Below are 16986 nucleotides of genomic sequence, written 5' to 3'. Positions count from 1 at the left end.
ATCAAAAGGTTTTAAGTTTTAACTGTACAAATGGGGAGCATTCTGATGGAGAGTTTGATGAGCAACCCTGAGTTAAGTGCCACTCAAACAAGCTTGGAATTAATTATAGTTAAAATCTAACCATATTATTCTCACTTTCAGAGAAACAAGTGTAAACACTAGAATAATGGATAAGAAATAATGGGAACTGCAGATGCTGGAGAATCCAAGATAACAAAATGTGAAGCTGGATGAACACAGCAGGCCAAGCAGCATCTCAGGAGCACAAAAGTTGACGTTTTGGGCCTAGACCCTTCAGAGGGGGGGATGGGGAGAAGGTTCTGGAATAAATAGGGAAAGAGGGGGAGGCGGACTGAAGATGGGAAAAAAAGAAGATAGGTGGAGAGGAGAGTACAGGTGGGGAGATAGAGAGGGGATAGGTCAGTCCAGGGAAGATGGTCAGGTCAAGGAGGTGGGATGAGGTTAGTAGGTAGGAAATGGAGGTGCGGCCTGAGGTGGGAGGAAGGGATGGGTGAGAGGAAGAACAGGTTAGGGAGGCAGGGGCAGGCTGGGCTGGTTTTGGAATGCAGTGGGGGAAGGGTAGATTTTGAAGTTGGTGAAGGGCTGGTTTTGGGACGAATAATGGATAACTCATTTCTAGATTTCTTAGTGGATCCAGAGTGTCTGTTGTTATTTCCGTTTAAAAAACTTGAAATCATCATTCTTACAAAAATGGTCCTAAAACTTCATACAAGATCTATATTATTCATTTGGGTTACAGAATCAAGGAGTTGTGTTGAAGGTAAAATAAGTAATTTATATTCAGTTGAGGGCATCCCACAGTCATAGAGATTGACTGGTGATAAAAAAATTCTTGTTATCTGGGTATTTGATAAAAAAAGCAGTATGTTTTTAGGTAGAAAATAGAAACAAAGAATCCGTACAGTGTGGAAAAGGACCATCCAGTCCAACAAGTCCACACTGACCCTCTGAAGAGCAACCCACGCAAACCCCGACCCCGACCATGCCACATTAACCGTGATTAATCCATCTAGTCTACACATCCCTGGACATTGTGGGCAATTTAGCATGGCCAATCCACATAACATGCACATCCTTGGACTGTGGGAGGAAATCAGAGCACCTGGAGAAAATGCACAGAGGCACAGAAGAATGCTGATGCAGTCGCTCAAGGTTGGAACCAAACTGTAGTCTCTGGCAGTGTGAGGCAACAGTAGTAACCACCATACTGCCCTGTGTAGAATGCAGCTCATTGAATTGGAAAAGACAAAAAGTAGAAAAACATTAGTTGACTCTGCATTTTAAGCAAATAAAATATGAGCTTTTTCATTCGCACTTTAGAAAGTATTTGGAGTTTAAGATCATTTGGATTTTTATTGGACAGAGGCTGGAAGTAATCCCTAGATGGCAGCTGGAGAAAGAAATTTAGTGTGGCCCTTACCAAACTTTTGAGGTAGAGTTTTCAACAAATTAACTTAAAGGTGTGAAACTGCTTTGGTTGCCAGCATATACCCAACTGCTAAGAGCAGAGACAGTTGTAACTGTATTAAATACAAGGTGGGGGGCTGCTAAGCAAAATAACTAATGGAAGGATCATCATAAAATATTACTTGGGGAAAAAATACAGAATTATCGTGAACTCTAAACGACACATAATTTGGAAGATGGTTCCAGGGAAAGTGAATGAACATTCAATCTAACATTTAAAGAAACTATTGGGAAGGATAGAGTGTGTTATTAGTGGAACTAAGTTTACAGCACAAATCTTTATAAGTTATTGTCAAAAGTCAGTGGTGTTTGCTTTGCTTAATTTCTTTATTCTATGCTGAAAGATTTTTTTGTAAAACATTTGAAATCTTATGGTGTAATTCTGACAGTTGATTACTAGGTGCTTGGATTTCTCTTTAATGATTTCTCACAGGATCATAACACAAACAAGCACCTACAAATAATTTAGCCACACATAATAGGTCAGCAGACAACCCATCCCCCCGAAATCAGTTTCCCTCTAATGGGCCTAAACTGTTTCTTGTTCGGTTACGAACTGGCTGATATTAGAAGTGAGGCCTCCCACGTTTGTACACGGCACTACAAAATGGCACGGCAGATTTGAGGCTAATATTAAAAATATTAAACTGAAAGTGGAGAAACTACAAAGCCAGGAGGATAAAATGTAACTTAAAAAGTAATTATAATTACACACCTGACTCAGCTTTGTAAAACGTGAATGTACTTATATGAACCCAATAAGAACATTTTTTAAAAACTTGTTTATCTCAAGCAATAATCAATAAACTAAGCAAAGTAGATTAGAAGCCAAAATCCTCAGAGAACTGGACTATCAAATAGAGTCAGTTCTTTTTTTCCTACTTGAAACCATGCTATTCAACAGTACTTAATCGAGATTGACAAAAGGAAATTCTGGCAACATCAACACAATGTTTATATATAAACAATAGATTTGCTGAGTGCCTCATCGGTTTGTATTTTAAGCAGATCTTAATTCCTATTAGAATTTCATCTACCTAACTCTGAAGTGTTTACCAGAAAAGTTTACAGCACAGAAAGCAATTTGTTCCATCAAGGCTATGAATATTTTTGCTGAAATAAATGGGAACATTGACAATTTAGTCTTAGAGATAATAGGAACTGCAGATGCTAGAGAATCCAAGATAATAAAATGTGAGGCTGGATGAACACAGCAGGCCAAGCAGCATCTCAGGAGCACAAAAGCTGACGTTTCGGGCCTAGACCCTTCATCAGAGAGGGGGCTGGAATAAATAGGGAGAGAGGGGGAGGCGGACCGAAGATGGAGAGTAAAGAAGATAGGTGGAGAGAGTATAGGTGGGGAGGTAGGGATGGGATAGGTCAGTCCTGGAAGACGGACAGGTCAAGGAGGTGGGATGAGGTTAGTGGGTGGATGGGGGTGGAAGAACAGGTTAGGGAGGCAGGGACAGGTTGGACTGGTTTTGGGATGCAGTGGGTGGAGGGGAAGGGCTGGGCTGGTTGTGTGGTGCAGTGGGGGGGAGTGGACGAACTGGGCTGGTTTTGGGATGCGGTTGGGGAAGGGGAGATTTTGAAACTGGTGAAGTCCACATCGATACCATTAGGCTGCAGGGTTCCCAGGTGGAATATGAGTTGCTGTTCCTGCAACCTTCGGGTGGCATCATTGTGGTACTGCAGGAGGCCCATGATGGACATGTCATCTAAAGAATGGGAGGGGGAGTGGAAATGGTTGGCGACTGGGAGGTGCAGTTGTTTGTTGCAAACTGAGCGGACGTGTTCTGCAAAGCGGTCTCCAAGCCTCCGCTTGGTTTCCCCAATGTAGAGGAAGCCACACCGGGTACAGTGGATGCAGTATACCACATTGGCAGATGTGCAGGTGAACCTCTGCTTAATGTGGAATGACATCTTGGGGCCTGGGATAGGGGTGAGGGAGGAGGTGTGGAGGCAAGTGTAGCATTTCCTGCGGTTGCAGGGGAAGGTGCCGGGTGTGGTGGGGTTGGAGGGCAGTGTGGAGCGAACAAGGGAGTCACGGAGAGAGTGGTCTCTCCGGAAAGCAGACAGGGGTGGGGATGGAAAATCCAAGCGGAGGCTTGGAGACCGCTTTGCAGAACACCTCCGCTCAGTTCGCAACAAACAACTGCACCTCCCAGTCGCCAACCATTTCCACTCCCCCTCCCATTCTTTAGATGACATGTCCATCATGGGCCTCCTGCAGTACCACAATGATGCCACCCGTAGGTTGCAGGAACAGCAACTCATATTCCGCCTGGGAGCCCTGCAGCCTAATGGTATTGATGTGGACTTCACCAGTTTCAAAATCTCCCCTTCCCCAACCGCATCCCAAAACCAGCCCAGTTCGTCCCCTCCCCCCACTGCACCACACAACCAGCCCAGCCCTTCCCCCCCACCCACTGCATCCCAAAACCAGTCCAGCCTGTCTCTGCCTCCCTAACCTGTTCTTCCACCCCCATCCACCCACTAACCTCATCCCACCTCCTTGACCTGTCCGTCTTCCAGGACTGACCTATCCCATCCCTACCTCCCCACCTATACTCTCTCCACCTATCTTCTTTTCTCTCCATCTTTGGTCCGCCTCCCCCTCTGTCCCTATTTATTCCAGAACCCTCACCCCATCCCCCTCTCTGATGAAGGGTCTAGGCCCGAAACGTCAGCTTTTGTGCTCCTGAGATGCTGCTTGGCCTGCTGTGTTCATCCAGCCTCACATTTTATTATCGACAATTTAGTCTTGTCTGATTTGGGTTTATAAAGTCTGTCAGAAACACAAGAATTTAATGGCTTGTTTGGGTGCCAGCACTTTAACTTTCATTTCCTTGCAGAATTCCTATGTTTAGATTCACATTATCAGTAATTCTGAGGACATTCACATTTTTAAAAAAAGGCAAGCTAGGAATACTTTCTGGTAACAAATATCAAAATGATTTGTATGTTTACATAGATCTACAGTACAAAAAACAATTGTAGTGAGCTAAAGTAGCCTACAGGTATAGCTAGTACCTTAACTATTCTGTTTTGAGCCATAATTATATACTTTTCTACTCCTTTAGTTGAATAGAATATTTGATCATGACCAGTTATATTAAAATAAAAGCCAGAGAGCTGGGCTTTTCATCTCGATCTCTGCAACATGTATGTTTGGAAGGAACTGTATAGTAATTATATAACTACTGGAGTACGATGAAATTTACAATTATTGCTCATCCCATCTTATTATGAAGACACTGTGGGTAAGCAAGGTAGTAATGGAAAGTGGTTAATGCTACCTTATCAATAGCATGTCCCCTTCACAAAAATCTTTTAAAATGAAAACAGAGGGGAGCAAGAAACATGCTTAAGAAATCAAGACTTGTTACATTAAAGCTGTTTCTTTGGTACTTAAGTACAACTATTAAGGATCTTAAAGAAAATTAAGATGGCCAGTGTAGGAATTGTATTGTAAACAGTCAGATCTTTGTGTTTCTACAATGAGTATATATCAGATCAATATTTAGATCGTCATAATAGTTATATTTTTCTCAGGTTAATCTGTTTGGGTGGGAGAGATTTTATGTTGCAACTTTGTATAAGTTGCAATTCTCTTATAAGTACTCCTATTTAAAAGTATACGTATAGAAATGGAAAGGAATATCATCCATCCATTTCAAGTTGTGTATTTTTTGAGATGCATACTAGTTAAAACATCATGCTGCTCATTTCACACATGCAACAATTTGAAAATTATGACAAAAAAGTTACTGTATAGCATATAAAAATCATAACAGGCTGCTCTAAAAACATGTATTAGCACCCTTTAGGTGCAGGGTAAGAAACCTATAGTGTAATAACTGTGCCATCCTCCTCCATGCTTTGTTTATTCAGATCTTCGTTTTCCACAGAATCCACTTTCAGGGTAGCATTTAATGTGTGTGTATTTCCTTCACTGCTGGCAACAGAACCATTCGGTGTTAAACCATGATCGTTGTCAGTTTTTGTTAAAGACATTATACTAGCAGTGGTTGACGCTGCCACTGGAATGTGCTGTGGCTCACCATTGCCCTCTATAACTATGTCTGTTTCTTCATCACTGTCCACTTCTTCTGAATGGAAATTCTGCACAACATGCGGGGATGCCACAAAAGTGGGATGACTGGTACCGGCGTCAGCAAACTGGCCTGAAGTACCAGAAGTCCGAGTGATCCTCACATTATTTCTTTGATTTGCTGGTTTCACAGTTATGATTAGATTGTGGCTATTTGCAATCATCATATCAGTCACTTGATCAAGGCTTTTACCTGATACCTCAATACCATTTACCTCAAGAACTTCATCATTTACAGCCAACAGACCAGTGCTTTCAGCTAATCCCCCCTGCACCAATCTGGATATGAAAATTCCAGGGACTTTTTCCAGTCCATGAGGAGTTACTCGGACACTCGAGCCATCACGAATATAGAATCCCAGTGGTTTATCAGATCCATGTTTATACAGCCGCACTCTTCGATGGGTTTCTGGAAGAACATCCACATCAATGATCGAAGACACAGGGCGGAAATCACGTGGCAAGCTGATAGCAATTGGAGGTTTCTTTCGGTTGTCAGGACGCAGTACATTTGACAAGACGTTCTTTTTCCGTGTTAAAGTGTCAGTACCAAAAGCACTGTAGTCAGCATCTTCTGCAAAAACAAGACAAATAATGAGTACTATCATTCTTATAACTCTTTACAAAGAACAAATTGTAAATGGCAAAATAATCTGTGGCAACTTCAAGTAAAATTGTGCAAGGAAAATAAATTCTACGTAAAAAATAAGTTGTAGTTAATTTTCCATCGTAATTCAGTGATCCATTAACTCATTTTCACTCGCATCCCTTACAGGAGACAACCATATTTCATCGGGCAACACAGTGGTTAGCGCTACTGCCTCACAGCACCAGGGACTCTGGTTTGATTCCACCCTTGGGCAACTGTCTATGTGGATGCACATTCTCCACTTGTCTGATTGGGTGCTCCAGTTTCCTCCCATAGTCAAGATGATGTGCAGGTTAGGTGGATTGGCCATGCTAAATCGCCCATAGTATCCAGGATGTGAAGGCTAGGTGAGTTAGCTAGGGAAATGCAGGATGACAGGGATAGAGTCGTGGCATGGGTGTGCATAGGATGCTCTTTGGTGGATTGATGTGATTTAAATGGGATGAATGGCCTGTTTCCACACAATAGGGATTCAATGGTGATTCTCTGATATCAGTTCAACCCAAGTATGTGCCCTGCAACATAATAAAATGTGAGGCTGGATGAACACAGCAGGCCCAGCAGCATCTTAGGAGCACAAAAGCTGACGTTTCGGGCCTAGACCATTCATCAGAGAGGGGGATGGGGTGAGGGTTCTGGAATAAATAGGGAGAGTGGGGGAGGCGGACCGAAGATGGAGAGAAAAGAAGATAGTGGAGTGGAGAGTATAGGTGGGGAGTTAGGGAGGGGATAGGTCAGCCCAGGGAAAGCGGACAGGTCAAGGAGGTGGGATGAGGTTAGTAGGTAGGAGATGGAGGTGCAGCTTGGGGTGGGAGGAAGGGATGGGTGAGAGGAAGAACAGGCTAGGGAGGCAGAGACAGGCTGGACTGGTTTTGGGATGCAGTGGGGGGAGGGGACAAACTGGGCTGGTTTTGGGAGGCGGTGGGGGAAGGGGAGATTTTGAAGCTGGTGAAGTCCACATTGATACCATTGGGCTGCAGGGTTCCCAAGCGGAATATAAGTTGCTGTTCCTGCAACCTTCGGGTGGCATCATTGTGGCACTGCAGGAGGCCCATGATGGACATGTCATCTAAAGACTGGGAGGAGGGGGAGTGGAAATGGTTCGCAACTGGGAGGTGCAGTTGTTTATTGTGAACCGAGCAGAGGTGTTCTGCAAAGCAGTCTTGGTTTCCCCAATGTAGAGGATGCCACACCGGGTACAATGCATACAGTATACCACATTGGCAGATGTGCAGGTGAACCTCTGCTTAACATGGCAAGTCATCTTGGGGCCTGGGATAGGGGTGAGGGAGGAGGTGCAGGGGCAAGTGTAGCATTTCCTGCGGTTGCAGGGGAAGGTGCCGGGTGTGGTGGGGTTGGAGGGCAGTGGGGAGTGAACAAGGGAGTCACGGAGAGAGTGGTCTCTCCGGAAAGCAGACAAGGGTGGGGATGGAAAAATATCTTGGGTGGTGGGGTCGGATTGTAGATAGCGGAAGTGTCGGAGGATGATGCGTTGTATCCGGAGGTTGGTGGGGTGGTGTGTGAGAACGAGGGGGATCCTCTTTGGGCGGGGTGTGAGGGATGTGTTGCGGGAAATGTTGGGAGACGCGGTCAAGGGCGTTCTTGACCACTGTGGGGGGCAAAGTTGTGGTCCTTGAAGAACTTGTACATCTGGGATGTGCGGGAGTGGAATGCCTCATCGTGGGAGCAGATGCGGTGGAGGCGGAGAAATTGGGAATCGGGGATGGAATTTTTGCAGGAGGGTGGGTGGGAGGAGGTGTATTCTAGGTAGCTGTGGGAGTCGGTGGGCTTGAAATGGACATCGGTTACAAGCTGGTTGTATCGTGGAAGCAGATGTCCAAGTTCTTCAAGACATTCCCGCAGATCCCACATGTCCAAGTTTTTCAAGGAGGCATTCCCTCTACATTGGGGAAACCAAGCGGAGGCTTGGGGACCGCTTTGCGGAACACCTCCGCTCGGTTCGCAATAAACAACTGCACCTCCCAGTCGCGAACCATTTCCACTCCCCCTCCCATTCATTAGATGACATGTCCATCATGGGCCTCCTGCAGTGCCACAATGATGCCACCTGAAGGTTGCAGGAACAGCAACTCATATTCCGCTTGGGAACCCTGCAGCCCAATGGTATCAATATGGACTTCACCAGCTTCAAAATCTCCCCTTCCCCACCGCATCCCAAAACCAGCCCAGTTCGTTCCCTCCCCCCACTGCACCACACAACCAGCTCAGCTCTTCCCCTCCACCCACTGCATCCCAAAACCAGTCCAGCCTGTCTCTGCCTCCCTAACCTGTTCTTCCTCTCACCCATCCCTTCCTCCCACCCCAAGCCGCACCTCCATCTCCTACCTACTAACCTCATCCCACCTCCTTGATCTGTCCGTCTTCCCTGGACTGACCTATCCCCTCCCTACCTCCCCACCTATAATCTCCTCTCCACCTGTCTTCTTTTCTCTCCATCTTCGGTCCGCCTCCCATTCTCTCCCTATTTATTCCAGAACCCTCACCCCATCCCCCTCTCTGATGAAGGGTCTAGGCCCGAAACGTCAGCTTTTGTGCTCCTGAAATGCTGCTTGGCCTGCTGTGTTCATCCAGCCTCACATTTTATTATCTTGGATTCTCCAGCATCTGCAGTTCCCATTATCTATGTGCCTGCAACACATTGGTGCTACAATTCTATTGTCTGATTTTCAACTAACCCCAATTTGCTGGCAAATTTTCCTACAAATACAAAACCCTCCTTTCTAGTCTATTTAAAGAACTATTAAAGAACTCAAAGCGTGTTTTAATAATTCCCAGAATACTGAAAAGCTCCTTGGTTTCCTTAGTCCTTGCCACAGAAAGTGCAAATGGAGAAGTATAATGAATACAAATGGTTTAAAACATTCATTGTTTAAATTAGTTACTGCTATACTCAAAAGCTGCAAGCAAGGAAAAAAAATCAAATTAAAAGTTTGTAACTAAAACAAAATTGCTGGAAAAGCTCAGCAGGTCTGACAGCATCGGCGAAGGAAAAAACAGAATTAATATTTCGGGTGCAGTTATTCTTCCTCAGAACTGTTAACATTAACTTGTTTTGTCTTCACAGATGCTGCCAGACCTGCTGAGCTTTTCCAGCAACTTTGTTTCTGTTCCTGATTTAAAGGATCTGCAGTTCTTTCAGTTTTTAATTAAAAGTTTGTAATGTTTGTATAATCAACAGATTAAGTTTGTGGGTTACCTCAAATGAGAGATTACAGAATGTTCTAATTGTGGAAAAAAAAATCAGTTGCACCACACAAGTGTAGGCTATTAGTTTCACATTATAGGATGTGACTATGTGGCAATTATCCAATTTCACGTTTTTCAAAAAACTCAGAAGTCAAATCCTGCTCCCCAAGTAAAGACCAGATTATAAAATGCAAAGTATCCATTACCTTCAGGTTTGCAAGAGCAAATGATTTTCTTCCTCTACCAAAATACACAGTTCCTGTAGAATATTTCAACTTTACAACACAATTGAGATTAAGAACCCACTGTGGTGCAGTGCCAAGCTGACAATTATCTGTACACTCAGCAGGAACTGCATGGAAGCTCAAGAGATCTTGAGGTAAGAATGAACAGGCTGGGGATCTTTTTCTCTGTAAATATGATGATAGGTGAGCGAATGGAGATATGCAGAATTATAAAGGAGTTTAATAGAACAAATGCAGTGAAATTATTCTCATGCGTAACGGAGTGCAGAAATTGAGGTCACAAATAATATAGTCATTAACAAAATTCAATAGGAAATTGAGGAAAAACCTCAATCTAAAAGAAGTAGAGAAGGTGAAATTTACTATTACATGGAATAGTTGAAGCAAATAGCACAGATGCGCTAAAGACAAAGTTAAGTAAGTACATGACAGATGGTGATAGAGTGAGATGAAATAGGGTGGGGTAAAAGCCTGTACAAAGATAAATTATTAAAGCCAGATGGTCTGTTTCTGCAAATTTCTGCGCAAAACCATTCCACTTATCGCAGCAGTGATTTCAACTACATTGCTGGTGCGGCTGGATAATCCGACAAAGCAGATGGCAAACTGAATCCTGCAGCGACTCCTGAGGAAATGCTAGATGATGTCAAGCTGCATGGTACCTTTAGCAATATAGCATCATATGGATACACCTGGTCAAGGCTGAAGGGATCTTGTCCATTCCACAATGGATTTGTTTGTGCCCTGCATGTTATAGTCAGATCAACATATGTCAAGTGAACGCTGATCTGTTTATAATGCCTGTGACTTATCACCCATTAGCTATAGAAAGTACAGATGGGTGTCTGTGGAACATGGAAGATAACATGAGTTTGTTGACTCCAGAAAACATTCAACAACTGAAAAGGGATTACAAAGGTCGGAGAACCATGAAAACCCTCCGAGTCTCTAAAACTCTGGTGGGCAACGAAGGAAAACATCAAGGAGGTTCTTCATCCTCAAAAAGGGGTCACTCCATAAAAACATGTCAAGTCCAAAGGGACAATTATATCAATATCCCCTCAACAATAAGTGAGGAAAGGTGTTGTGATAGTGCTTATCATCAAGTAGCTCCAGAAAGGAACTAACTGCTCAGTGCCACCCTATTTGGGTTCCACCAGGGCCACTGAACCAATGATCTCATTACAACCTTGAATAAATGCTTACATTTGAGCTGAAGTCCAGGCATGAGAGGAGAGCAAGTGCCCAGGACATTAAGGCAATATTTGACAGAGAATGGCATCAAGGATCCCTATCAAAACTGGAGTAAATGGAAATCAAATAGAAAATGCTCCACTGCTTGAAATCATACTTAGCACAATGGAAGATGTTTGCCGGTGTAGGAGGTCAATCATTTCAGTTTCAGGGCATCACTGCAAGACTTCCTCAGGGTGCAACCACCTTCAGCTGCTCAATGACCTTCATTCTATCATCAGGGCAGAAATGGGGATGTTTGCTGATGATTGCACAATGTTCAGCACCATTCATGACTCCTCAGATACTGAAGCAGTCCATGTTTAGGCTTGAGCTAACAAGTGGCAAATAACATTCTCAACGCATAGCTATCAGCAATGAGAGAGAATCAAACCATCACCCCTTGACATTCAATGGCATTACCATCACCAAATATCCCCCGCCAACATACTGGGGCTTACCATTGACCAGAAACTAAACTGAACCAATTTAAATGAGTAGGTCCGAAGTTAACACTTGTGGCAAATAACTCACCCCCAATCTCCTCAATCGACAGTCGATCATCGACTAGGTGGAAGTTAGGAATGTGATATATCCTACTTGCCTGGATGAGTGCAGCGCCAACACCACTCAAGAAGCTTGTCACCATCTAGGGCAAAGCACTACCTGCAAGCTTACACATAAAGCGTTCCCATGCTACATAACGGGACTTGAACCAATATCACTTACTTCAATGTTGCTGGATCAAAATTGTTAAACTCCCTTCCTACACATCAAGGACTGCAGCAGCTCAGAGCACCTCAGCAACAGCTTCCCTAGGGAAATTCAGGATGGGCAACAAATGCTGGTCTAGCCAGCTACATGTCATTTAAATAAATTAAGATAAAAGGAGACACACACACACACACACACACACACACACACACACATACAAACACACAAACACGCCCCGGCTCCAGAAAATTGTGCAGCATCTGACCAACTACGGTCAATGAGGGCCAAAGTCAAAGAAGATCTCCGAGAAATGAACAGCCAACAATACCTGCTCTTTGCTTTAGAGACCTCCAAGATCAACTTCTGGTGCAGACTCTGCTCCATGGGACAGGATGAAACATGCTCACACTTTTTTTTTGAAGGTTCAGAAGACAGCTTGGCGATCAGCAATTTAAAAGGAAGAAATTGGCTTCATAAAATCAATATTAACTGACATTTTGGGGATCAGCAATCTTTTTGTTGTGGACTATAATGGGGCGAAGCCAGCAGACAGTATTGTCTCCCAGTTGTTTTTGTCCAATGCAGAGAGATTTTGGACAAACTGCTTGAGATGTACAAGTGTATGCTGCTGGCTAGTAATATAACAGAGCCCAAGATAAAGGTATCACCTACATTTACAAAACAGAAGAAAAGGAGAGGGAATTAGAAATTGAGGGGAAAATATCACTGCTAAATGTGGGCTAAAAAATTCAAGGTCATTGCCAACCAGATCAAATCAGCTCTGGAGTTGGTCACCTGCCCCAGCCAACCTGTGCTGTGCATGACAAAGTGATTTCAAAGCCTTATGCTAACAGGGATATGATCATCCCTATCTGAGACAGGGTGGTGGATGCCAGCTTCATCAGCCTGGATCAGGTAAATGCCTTTGATAAAATATCACATATCTACATGATGGACTTGCTCTCAAAAAAAAAATGGGATTTGGAAAGGGAATCTGCAGTTGGATCCACAGTTCTACAACAAGACCAATAGTCTGGCTTCATCAGTGGTGGTAATCAGAAAGGTTTCAGACAAAACCTGGAGTTAAGCAGCCCCACTCTCTCTCCCCTGTCCCATTTGTGTTATATAGACTGCTTTGCTGACTTCAGCAAGGTGGTCGTGGCACTCCAGTCATAACAGAAACATAGAAGATAGGAGCAGGAGATGACCATTCGGCCCTCCAAGCCTGCTTTGCCATTCTTGATGATCTTAGCTGATTGTCCGACCCAATAGCCTAATCCTGCTTTCTCTCCATAACCTTTCATCCCATTCACTGCTGTATCTAGCCGCCTCTTGAATACATCCAATGTTTTGGCATCAACTACTTCCTGTGGTAATGAATTCTACAGACTCACCACTCTTTGGGTGAAGAAATGTCTCCTCATCTCCATCTAAATCATCTACTCCGAATCCTTGTACTGTGATCCCTGGTTTTGGACACACGCACCATTGGGAGTATCCTCCCTGCATCTAAACTGTCCAGTCCTGTTAAAAAATTCTAAGTCTCTGAGATCCCCCCTCATTCATCGGAACTCTAGCAAAAACAATCCCAACAGTTAATCTTTCCTCATGCATCAGTCTCACCATCCCCGGAATCAGCCTGGTAAACCTCTGTTGCACTCCATTGAGAGCAAGAGTATCTTTCCTCAGAAAAGGAATTGTACACAATATTCCAGGTGTGGTCTCACTAAGGCTCTGTACAATAGCACATCCTTGCCCCTGTAGTCAAAACCTCTTGCAAAGAAAGCTAACATATTATTTGCCTTCTTTACCGCCTGCTGCACTTGCATGCTTACCTTCAGCAACTGGTGCACAAGGCCTTCCAGGTCCCACTGTACACTCCCCTTTCCCAATTTACAGCAATTCAGGTAGCAATCTGTCTTCTTATTTTTGCTTCCAAAGTGAATAACCTCACATTTATCCAAATTATACTGCATCTGCCACTGATTTATCCACTCACCCAGAAGGATCTCTGCATCCTCATCACTGTTCACCCTGCAACTAGATACCATCTGCAAACTTGGAGATGTTACATGTTAATTCCCTCATCCAAATCGTTAATATTTCTGTGAACAGCTATGGCACCCCACTAGTTACTACCTGCCAATTTGAAAAGGGCCCATTAATTCCTGCTGTTTGGTTGGCAGAGAGGAAACAGTTTCCTATCCATCTTAATACACTTGCCCCAATCCTTTGCACTTTAATCTTGCACATTAATCTCTTATGTGGAACTTTGACAAACGCTTTCTGAAAGTCCAAATACACTACATCGACTGGGTCCCCCTTGTCAACTCTACTAGTTGCATCTTCATAGAATTACAACAGATTTGTCAAGCATGATTTCCCCTTTATAAATCCATGCTGACTCTGTCTGATCCTGCCACTGCTTTCCAAAGACTCTGCTATAAAATCCTTGACAATGGATTTAAGAATTTTCTCCACTACAGATGTTCTGTTTTCCCTCTGCCTTCCTTTTTGAATACTGGAGTGACATTATTCATCTCCAATCTGCAGGGATTATTCTAGAGGCTACAGAATCCTAGAAGATGACCAATGTATCCACTATTTCTAGAACTACTTCCTTAAATTCTCTGGGACGTAGATTATCAGGCCCTGGGATTTAATCAGTTTTCAATCCCAACGATTTTCCCAGCACCATTTCTCAACTAGTATCGAGCTCCCTCAGTCTTCCCTCTCACTATGTCTTGCATCCTCCAACAATTTTGGTATCTGATTTTGTCCTCTTTTGTGAAAATTGAACCAAAGTATGTATTCAAGTCCTCAGCTATTTCTTTGACCCTATTATACATTCCTCCATTTCTGTCTGTAGGGGACCTACATTTATCTTTACCAATCGCTTTCTCTTTATGTACCCATAGAAACTCTTAGCGTCAGTCTTTATGTTCCCTGTAAGCTTACTTTCGTATTTTATTTTCCCCTTCTTAATCAATCCCTTGATCCTTCTTTGCTGAATTCTAAACTGCTGCCAATCCTCAGATTTATTATTTTTCTTGACCAATCTGTGTTTCTTCCTTGGATCAGATTCTGTCACTTATTTCCTTTGTAAGCCATGGATTGGCCCTCTTCTTCATTTTGCTTTTGCGACACAGAGGAATAAACAGTTGTTCCAGTTCCCACATGCATTCCTTGTATGTTTCCCATTGCCTATCCACTGTCATCCCCTTAAGCAACTCTCCACAATCTATCAAGGCCAATTTACCCCTCTTATCCCTGTAATTTCCGTTATTGAGGATCAGCACCCTAGTCTCTGAATCAACAAGCTCACTCTCCATCCTGTACACGAATGATATTGTTGTAGGTACACAGACTGCTGAGCATTTGTGACCAGTTCAGTGAGCCTCAGGAGACAAGGTACATCATGGCAAAAGCGAAACCAGGTTTGATGGAAACCTGAGGCTGGATGAACACAGCAGGCCAAGCAGCATCTCAGGAGCACAAAAGCTGACGTTTCGGGCCTAGACCCTTCATCAGAGAGGGGGATGGGGAGAGGGAACTGGAATAAATAGGGAGAGAGGGGGAGGCGGACCGAAGATGGAGAGTAAAGAAGATAGGTGGGGAGGTAGGGAGGGGATAGGTCAGTCCAGGGAAGACGGACAGGTCAAGGAGGTGGGATGAGGTTAGTAGGTAGATGGGGGTGCGGCTTGGGGTGGGAGGAAGGGATGGGTGAGAGGAAGAACCGGTTAGGGAGGCAGAGACAGGTTGGACTGGTTTTAAAATCTCCCCTTCCCCTACTGCATCCCTAACCAGCCCAGCTCGTCCCCTCCCCCCACTGCACCACACAACCAGCCCAGCTCTTCCCCCCCACTCACCGCATCCCAAAACCAGTCCAACCTGTCTCTGCCTCCCTAACCGGTTCTTCCTCTCACCCATCCCTTCCTCCCACCCCAAGCCGCACCCCCATCTACCTACTAACCTCATCCCACCTCCTTGACCTGTCCGTCTTCCCTGGACTGACCTATCCCCTCCCTACCTATACTCTCTCTACCTATCTTCTTTACTCTCCATCTTCGGTCCGCCTCCCCCTCTCTCCCTATTTATTCCAGTTCCCTCTCCCCATCCCCCTCTCTGATGAAGGGTCCAGGCCCGAAACGTCAGCTTTTGTGCTCCTGAGATGCTGCTTGGCCTGCTGTGTTCATCCAGCCTCACATTTTATTATCTTGGAATTCTCCAGCATCTGCAGTTCCCATTATCTCTCAATGGAAACCTGTATCAGTGACAATGGGACCAGCAGATGCTGGAGAATCCAAGATAACAAAGTGTGGAGCTGGATGAACACAGCACGCCAAGCAGCATCTCAGGAGCACAAAAGCTGACATTTTGGGCCTAGACCCTTCATCAGAGAGGAGGATGGGGAGACGGAATGGGAATAAATAGGGAGAGAGGGGGAGGCGGACCGAAGATGGAGAGAAAAGAAGATAGGTAGTGAGGAGAGTATAGGTAAGGAGGTAGGGAGGGGATAGGTCAGTCCAGGGAAGATGGATAGGTCAAGGAGGCGGGATGGGGTGGTAGGTAGGAAATGGAGGTGTGGCTTGAGGTGAGAGGAAGGGATGGGAGAGAGGAAGAACAGGTTAGGGAAGCGGAGACAGGCTGGGCTGGTTTTGGGATGCAGTGGGGGGAGGGGACGAGCTGGGCTGGTTTTGTGATGCAGTGGGTATCATTTCAAGCCCACTGACTCCCAAAGCCACCTAGAATACACCTCCTCCCACCCACTCTCCTGCAAAAATTCCATCTGCTATTCCCAATTCCTCCGCCTCCACTGCATCTGCTCCTAGGATGAGGCATTCCACTCCCGCACATCCCAGATGTCCACGTTCTTCAAGGACCGCAACTTTCCCCCCCGCAGTGGTCGAGAACACCCTTGACCGCGTCTCCCGCAACACATCCCTCACACCCTGCCCCCGCCACAACAGCCCCCAGGAGGATCCTCCTCGTTCTCACATACCACCCCACGAACCTCCGGATACAACGTATCATCCTCCGACACTTCCGCCATCTACAATCCGACCCCACCACCCAAGCTATTTTTCCATCCCCACCCTGGTCTGCCTTCTGGAGAGACCACTCACGCCGCAACTCCCTTGTCCGCTCCACACTCCCCTCCAACCCCACCACCTTCCCCTGCAACCGCAGAAAGTACTACCCTTGCCCCCACACCTCCTCCCTCACATCTATCCCAAGCCCCAAGATGACCTTCCATATCAAGCAGATGTTCACCTGCAATGTGGTATATTAGATTAGATTAGATTAGATTCCCTACAGTGTGGAAACAGGCCCTT

At 44.9% G+C, this 16986-nt stretch overlaps 1 protein-coding gene across 1 annotated transcript in view; it reads right to left on the bottom strand.

Moving 5' to 3' along the window:
* Positions 1-4200: 4200 nt before the first annotated feature.
* Positions 4201-16986, bottom strand: part of pard6b (par-6 partitioning defective 6 homolog beta (C. elegans)) — an 89938-nt gene continuing 77152 nt past the window's right edge. The window contains exon 3 of the mRNA XM_059652827.1: positions 4201-6176. Within this exon, the coding sequence (XP_059508810.1) occupies positions 5335-6176 (842 nt within the window). The 3' untranslated portion in view covers positions 4201-5334. The remainder of the gene's footprint in view (positions 6177-16986) is intronic.

The sequence above is a fragment of the Stegostoma tigrinum genome, chromosome 19, assembly GCF_030684315.1.
Source record: "Stegostoma tigrinum isolate sSteTig4 chromosome 19, sSteTig4.hap1, whole genome shotgun sequence".
Lineage (NCBI taxonomy): Eukaryota > Metazoa > Chordata > Chondrichthyes > Orectolobiformes > Stegostomatidae > Stegostoma > Stegostoma tigrinum.
The sequence above is the reverse complement of the archived record's forward strand: the minus strand, read 5'-3'. Positions and strand labels throughout refer to the sequence as shown.